The 6,445-nt window shown below is 58.7% G+C and overlaps 6 protein-coding genes across 6 annotated transcripts in view; 3 read left to right on the top strand and 3 right to left on the bottom strand.

Moving 5' to 3' along the window:
- The window catches only part of SPRG_21481 (hypothetical protein), a gene marked incomplete at both ends in the record, with an annotated part of 2,506 nt that extends 2,138 nt beyond the window's left edge, over positions 1-368 (top strand). Inside the window, one exon of the mRNA XM_012354124.1 lies at positions 94-368. Within this exon, the coding sequence (XP_012209514.1) occupies positions 94-368 (275 nt within the window). The remainder of the gene's footprint in view (positions 1-93) is intronic.
- A 436-nt stretch (positions 369-804) lies between these two features.
- SPRG_14990 (hypothetical protein) lies at positions 805-1,146 on the bottom strand (the record flags this gene model as incomplete). Its single annotated transcript, XM_012354114.1, has 1 exon — positions 805-1,146. The coding sequence occupies one exon, from the start codon at positions 1,144-1,146 to the stop codon at positions 805-807; it is 342 nt and encodes a 113-aa protein (XP_012209504.1).
- Positions 1,147-1,613: 467 nt separating this feature from the next.
- SPRG_14989 (hypothetical protein) lies at positions 1,614-1,980 on the top strand (the record flags this gene model as incomplete). Its single annotated transcript, XM_012354113.1, has 2 exons — positions 1,614-1,735; positions 1,782-1,980. 2 exons carry the CDS (start codon positions 1,614-1,616, stop codon positions 1,957-1,959), a joined length of 300 nt encoding a protein of 99 aa, XP_012209503.1. The 3' UTR covers positions 1,960-1,980.
- Positions 1,845-3,364, bottom strand: SPRG_14988 (hypothetical protein). The gene is made up of 7 exons (XM_012354112.1): positions 3,200-3,364; positions 2,916-3,160; positions 2,753-2,865; positions 2,559-2,691; positions 2,470-2,517; positions 2,170-2,421; positions 1,845-2,113 (listed from the first exon to the last, which is right to left on the bottom strand). Exons 1-7 carry the CDS (start codon positions 3,309-3,311, stop codon positions 1,982-1,984), a joined length of 1,035 nt encoding a protein of 344 aa, XP_012209502.1. The 5' UTR covers positions 3,312-3,364; the 3' UTR covers positions 1,845-1,981.
- A 598-nt stretch (positions 3,365-3,962) lies between these two features.
- On the bottom strand, positions 3,963-4,304 carry SPRG_14987 (hypothetical protein; the record flags this gene model as incomplete). The annotated part of the gene is made up of 1 exon (XM_012354111.1): positions 3,963-4,304. One exon carries the CDS (start codon positions 4,302-4,304, stop codon positions 3,963-3,965), a length of 342 nt encoding a protein of 113 aa, XP_012209501.1.
- A 299-nt stretch (positions 4,305-4,603) lies between these two features.
- Positions 4,604-5,398, top strand: SPRG_14986 (hypothetical protein). The gene has a single exon (XM_012354110.1). The coding sequence runs from the start codon at positions 4,639-4,641 to the stop codon at positions 5,371-5,373; it is 735 nt and encodes a 244-aa protein (XP_012209500.1). The 5' UTR covers positions 4,604-4,638; the 3' UTR covers positions 5,374-5,398.
- The last annotated feature ends 1,047 nt before the right edge of the window (positions 5,399-6,445 follow it).

Below are 6,445 nucleotides of genomic sequence, written 5' to 3'. Positions count from 1 at the left end.
GGCACCGAGTATACCGTGGCCGCCGACATTTTACTCGTTCGGTTCGAACTTTTTTCTGATTTTTCTGATTTTTCTGATTGTTGTGTCCTATAGGTGTCATCTTGTCCGAGATGAGTACCCACAAGGTGCCTTACAGCGACGCGCTCAATGCGTCGTCCGGCCGAGCACTGAGTCAGCAAGCCATTTTGTCCAAAGTCACATCCGGTGCACTGCGACCCACGTTTGCGGCGGCGGCACCTCATTGGCTGCTGGAGGTCGGCTCTCGCTGTTTGTCGCTCGACCCGACACAACGACCGACGACGCTCGAGCTGACGGTGCTGGTCCGCGACTTTGGCATAGCTGTCGCCGAGTACGATCAATGCGAGTGATGAGCCATGTAATTTGAACCGATTATGATTTATTCAACCACGATCGCATCAACTTTGAAATGAAAAATGTGTGAAAGGACTGGAGTATCCTTGGATTCCGACCTCACAGTAGCTCTGACGCTGACTGAGCCATGAAGCGCTGCACCAAAGTCCCGTCGCATGCACTGATGGCCCATCTTGCGCACCCACATTGGTGCCTCATAGACTTGAACGCTGGTCGCAACTCCCCTGCCTTCACCTTGACTATGATAGACTGTTGTGTGTAGGCGCGGCACGGCGTGCAACTCAACTCGGACATGATGACGCCTACATCGTCATCATGATGAATCCGTGAACCCCAACCCTCATCGGTATCGATGTTTCTTTTTAATATAGAGTACCAAACGAGTAAATGTTGGCGGCGATCGTATCGTCGATGCTTAAATGACTTTGAGGGTCATCCACTAGTACACGTGCCAAGGCCGTTGGTCCTGTTGCCGTCGCCCGCTTTGCGAGACGCGCCAAAATCCGAGAGCTTGGTCCGCTTCTTGGAATCCACGAGGACATTTTGGGACATGAGGTCGCGGTGGAGGATCGCCGGCTCAACCGTGTGGAGGTAGACGAGACCGCGGACGATGCGCAGGATGGTCGCCGTCTTGAGGCGCCAGTCAAATGGAACAGATGACGATGTTGTCATGAGGTAATAGTTGCAGAGGTCACCAAGGTCCATGTGCTCGGCAATGACTTCCATTTCGATCGGCCAGCTGCCAATGAACGCGACAATGACATCACTGTCCATCCTCGTCCACAGTGCATGAGACAATATTACCATCATCGAATAGCTACAACGTACTTGGCCATGAAAGTGATTTCGTGATAAATTTGCGGACGCTCTCGACACGGCGGTCCTTGGTGCGCGTGATCGCGACCCTGGCGTTGCCGGGAGCCAGACATCGCCGAACCACGGGTTTCCTGAACCAACTAGTAGCCATCCATCAAAGCCCACCTATTGGTGTCAATACGAAGAGTAGTGTGCTATACCTGTTTGCGGACCAGCGTCGCAGAACACCCGTGGACAGCTCCATGGAACACCCATATATACATAGAACACCCGTGGACAGCTCCATGGACTTGTACTCATTTTAAAACATGTTGTGGCGGGCAGCTGCCACGTTCTGTCACGTAATTGGTCCAAAATCAATTCGTTTTCACCAATCACACGCACGTCCACATCCTCGTATCCGTATGAATTGGTATCCGGAATCCATGCCACCATCGCGCACGGCGTCGGCGATCGCCGGCCGCGAAGGCGCTCGCATCGTCTCCACGGGCGCCATATGGGGCTACGTCATCGTGGGCCTCTCGTTCGCCTTCTTTATGACCTTCTTGTACGTCTACCATGCTGCGTCATGGGCCTCATGCTGGCGAACGCAGGTACCTCATCGTCGTCGCCAAGCTCCTGCCACCATCCGACGACCCGTCGCGCTTTCCCATGATGGAGACCATTCGCCAGGACCACTTTTACTGCTACCTCATCCCGCTCACGATTCCCGCGGGTTTCATCGCCATGTACATCAACTGGGTCAGCCTCAAGTACTTTCGACACAACTAAGATCTCAATGACGCCTGTGCAATCACGTCGCCGTGTTGCTACTACTCGTATGGCCGACAAAGGTGGCATTCTGGATCAGGTTCTTCTCCTTGGCCTTGCGGAGGAGGAAGCGCAAGAACGCGGCTTGGCGCGGGCAGCGCTTGATCGACGCCAGCTACATTGAACCACCGACACCAGTTGAGCGCCAGCCGGCGATGCAGCAACACGTACCGAGAGCGTCGCTGTCTTGGCCGCGGCCGCCTGCGCCACCTTGACGTACTTGTTGAACTTGGCGCTGTGCTCGGGGTACGCTTCCGCGTGCGGCCCAATCTCGTAATTGAACAGGTTGAAGCCGACGACGACGCGGGATGTCTCCGAGGGCAGCGCTGAGACGGGGATGCTGCCGTGAGGAAAGTTGCCGTCCATGACGATCCCGCGCTTGTACTTGTACGGCACAACGACGTAGGATGGATCGGTCGTCATCTACCAAATCATCCTCCTGACATGTCCATCTCGCATCGGGATGGATACCTGTTCCAATGGCGGCAGTGGCGCCAACGACTCCTTGTAGCCATGCTCCTACATGGCTCTAGTACGGTTGCACTGCCAAATGTTAGTACCTTGTAGTGGTCGAGGCCGCGCGTGTTGGCGTAAAAGGCGCCGCCCTCCATGTGCGACTCGGGCGTCTCGTTGAGCCGGCTCACATGCAGCGTCGCGCCGTACATGGGCGGGTATGTCACGTTGGTCTGGTACCTAGCACGCCAAGACAACACATATCGTCCATCGTGAGCTAGACAAGATTGTCTTCGCATACCGAAACATCTCTGCATAGTCCATGTGGTAGGCGACCGTGTCGCTCACCGTCGACGTGATGACCCATACGACGACGCCGTGCGTGTTCGCCCAGTCGGCCGCCGGAATGCTCGCCTAGGCCACGCTCGAGGGACGGCAGCGAGAGGCCATGGTGCTACTACTACCTCGGCGTTGAGGAGGAACGCGCGGATCGTGCGCAGCGCCAACGTATGGCGCGCGTGGTCGTCCTTGGTGGCGGGGTACGCTTCGAGCGACCGGTCGAAGACATCGCTGGTTCGGATGTAGACGCCCCACACCTTGGCAGCGACCGCGCTCTCGTACAGCGCGGCCGCGACCGCGTCGGGCACGGCGTTCTCGACGACGCGAAAGAGGCCCGGCGACGACTTGGGCTGGTCCACGACCATTTTGCCTAGGTATCGTCAGCCTACGAACTTTGCGGTGGGCGCACCTGGCGCCGGCGCGGCGTCGGTGGCTGCCGCGCCCGACGGGCGAAAGCCATCGTCCCAAGCGACAACGTGGCGGTTGGTCGTGACCCATGCCGGCAGCGACGTCTCGGTCATCGTCGTCTCGGCTTTGGAGAAAGTGAAGATCCGTGGCCTAACCGGATGTCATGGGTGTCCGGATACGACGACCCCTGTCGGCGAGTTGCACAGAGAGACGGCGCGACCTCGCGAAGAGTAGCACACGCATCCACGTCGTGGCAGTTGCCGAATCTTGTCGGCGTCGTCGGCTGCAAGCGGCCAGAAAGGACAGCGTGCGTTGGTTCGTCTCTCTCGCCGAGCGTTTGATGCACTGTATGGCTTCCCCGTGGTGTTGTTTACGGCTGCATGGCAATGGCATCGGTATGCTCAAATGCTTTCAGCATACCAAGAACGCTTCAAGTTTAAGCGTTCTTGGGTGCTGGGTCTCAAGTGCCGTCGTGGTTGCTTTGTCGGTTCAAGTGCGCTCGCTGCAGCCGCCGCATGCAGCTTGAGACGCGTCTTCGTGATGTGGTCGCCACCTCCTCTTTCCGGCAAGACTAATAGAATGCAGCAGTCAAACGAGCTGCGCCCAGCAACATGAAGCCCTTTCCTCCTCCTTCCATGTGCAATGTCATGACGTGGCAGACACATATCGTAGCATGGCATGCAATCTCATCAATTGTCCTCTTCGTACGGCGGCGATTCCTCCTGCATGTGAACCATGTTGCATGTGGCATTATAGGCAAGTGTCTACCACTCGCGATTCGCGATGAGCGACTCGATGTCAAACTGCAGGAAGCCGTACGCTTCCGCAATGCACCCAATGTCGTTGGCGATGCACTCGCGCGCGACCGTGTCGATCATCGATCCTTGCTCGTTGAGCTCATCTTCCAGCGCGTTGAAGCCCGCGGTCGTCGCATGCGTGAGCTGCTCGAGCCCGTCGAGCGTGAGCGGCTTGGCGTCTTCGATCGCTGCGCAGAGCTCTCGCAGCAAGGTCCGGCCCTTCTCGATCGAGCTCGCCGGGTAGAACGTGCCGCCACGGAGCTCGGCGAGGAAGTCGTATGCCGCCATCTTGGCGTTGGAGATTACCATGTTGCTGATTAGATTGCAAGTCAGCAGCTGGTGTCACGTCGTATGCCGAAAATAAAACGCCACTACCGTGAGCTGGGACACGCACGCCCATGACGTGGGCATGCCCCGCTCGTAGGAATTGTCTAATTCCCTACAGCAAGGAGTCGTGGCGTGCGGTTTTTGCAAGGACGTCAAGCGATTGCACGTCAGCAAGGTCCTCGGCAACCCGACCCTTCCACGTGGATCCCAACCCCTTTAAATGTGGCACATGCCGAATCTAGGAATCTAGTCGTCGGCCCCGCCTGGTCGAAATTTGTCCTTTTTGGGTTGGTGGTTTGTCCGGCCACGGAGCGCGATGACAGGGATCCCTTGCCGCGTGTGCCACTACTTCAACCTGCCCATCATGAACAAGTGCGTCATGTGCAAGGCGACCATGCCGCCCGATAGCGAGAAGGTGCAGATCCTCTTCGAGCAGGTCCAGCGGCTCGAGACGCAGCTCGCCGCGTACGTCAACGCCGAGGTCGGCCCACCCAGCGTCGAGCCGCCGCCGCCGCCGCCAAGCGAGAAGCTGCCGCCCAAGGCGCGCATGGTCTTTTACAACAAGCGCGACCAGTACTTTCGCGACCCGACTCTCATGGCCCAGCGCCTCGATGCGACGCGCAACCATGCGCCGCTGCCATTCCCCAACCAGCGACAACTCTCGTGCGTGTGGTGCTGCCGGGCCAAGCACACGACGACGATGGGCAACCACTCGCGCCACGGCTGCAAGACGAGCGTTCACTGCGCCGAGTGCAACGTCGCGCTCTGCCAGCGCGATCGCGGCAACGGCGGCGTCTCGTGTTTTGACCAGTTCCACGCAGCACACGAGCTCAACAACCCATGCCAACCGAGCAGTAGTAGTGAGTGCGTCGCGCTCGCCAGTAGTAGCAGCAGCCTTCTCCCGACCAACGGTACCGCCCTACTGACGACGGCTATGACGACCGTCGCGCGGCGAAAGACCCCGACAGTCACCAAGGTCCCGCGCGTCCGCTCCAAGAGTGCGTATGTCCTCACGACGCTGCCGCGGTCCAAAGGCGGCGAGTCTATTTAAACGCAACTTGAAATTTATGGCCTCCATCGGTGATGACGACCACACCAGACGATCGCCGTGCAGCCAACGTTTATCCCGCTCGCCGTGTGGACCTGCAACCACCGTGTGTGCACCTTTAACTCGACGTTCTGCAGTATGGCTATCGTCAAGTAGCAGACTGCCCAAGCCAAGTAGATGACTGTTGAAGCCCGCCTGCGACGCCGTATGACCGACCCGTTTGTATCATGCACGACCTCAGACGACGAGTCGGATATAGAGCACACCCTTAGCAGCAGCAGCAGCTAGTCAAGACGTCCAGCGACATAACAACGTGGCGACCGCGCGGGTTTTTGTCGTCGCGCTGCCACGTCAGTGCGCCACTTCTTTGGCCTTCTAGGTTGGGCGAAAAGAACCACACACTGCAAGTGGTAGCCACCGCGTGGTCGCAGCCATGCAGTACTATCCTGGCGGCGGCAGCGTCCGGATGGCGACCGTCGGCGCGTTCGAGAGCCATCCTGGCGCGCCTCGAGTGACGCGAACGCCATCGACGTCGAGCTGCCCGCACGCAGCGACGTTCGTCGTCGTTCGAGGGCCTCGCTGGTTCGGCGTGCTCTTTGCTGGATCTCGCGTTCAAGCGCGCGCGTTGGAAGTTCACATGCACTGTCGCACCAATGTTTGGCTCGAAAAACGTAGAGGGTTGGGCCGATGGGCGGCGAGGCTATTTCCACGCCATTTCACCGCGGGCGATGCCAAAGAAGGGGATCGCGTGCGGCGGAGTGGGCCTTGAAGGCACAGCTGGCGCGCGTCTTGTCGCGTTGGACGCTCGATGGCCACCCGCGACGCGCATGGAAGCGTCCTGTTCGCCGTCGCTCGTCGACTTCGGCACCGATCGTTGCGTGTTTCTAAACGCTTGGTCGTGCCCAAGTGCGCGCGTCTCAAGCGCAGACAGGCGTAACAGGCGCCAGGTGGCGTGACCATCACAAGAACGGTATACAAAGGGCAAGGTCACGACCGGCCAGCCCGCGATTGGTGGCAATCCGAAGCGACGAATTCCTTCGCCCACGTTCGTGGCCGTTCACTGTAATGTCTACGG

The sequence above is a fragment of the Saprolegnia parasitica genome, assembly GCF_000151545.1.
Source record: "Saprolegnia parasitica CBS 223.65 unplaced genomic scaffold supercont2.146, whole genome shotgun sequence".
NCBI lineage: Eukaryota > Oomycota > Saprolegniomycetes > Saprolegniales > Saprolegniaceae > Saprolegnia > Saprolegnia parasitica.
The sequence above is the reverse complement of the archived record's forward strand: the minus strand, read 5'-3'. Positions and strand labels throughout refer to the sequence as shown.

Bases quoted from the DNA above. Each gene is read 5' to 3' on its own strand.
- SPRG_14986 (XM_012354110.1), top strand. From the start codon at position 4,639: ATGACAGGGATCCCTTGCCGCGTGTGCCACTACTTCAACCTGCCCATC.
- SPRG_14988 (XM_012354112.1), bottom strand. From the start codon at position 3,311: ATGACCGAGACGTCGCTGCCGGCATGGGTCACGACCAACCGCCACGTT. The intron at 2,692-2,752 runs GTATGCGAAGAC...TTGGCGTGCTAG, and splicing joins GACTATGCAGAGATGTTTCG to GTACCAGACCAACGTGACAT. The intron at 2,518-2,558 runs GTACTAACATTT...AGAGCCATGTAG, and splicing joins GCGGCCTCGACCACTACAAG to GAGCATGGCTACAAGGAGTC.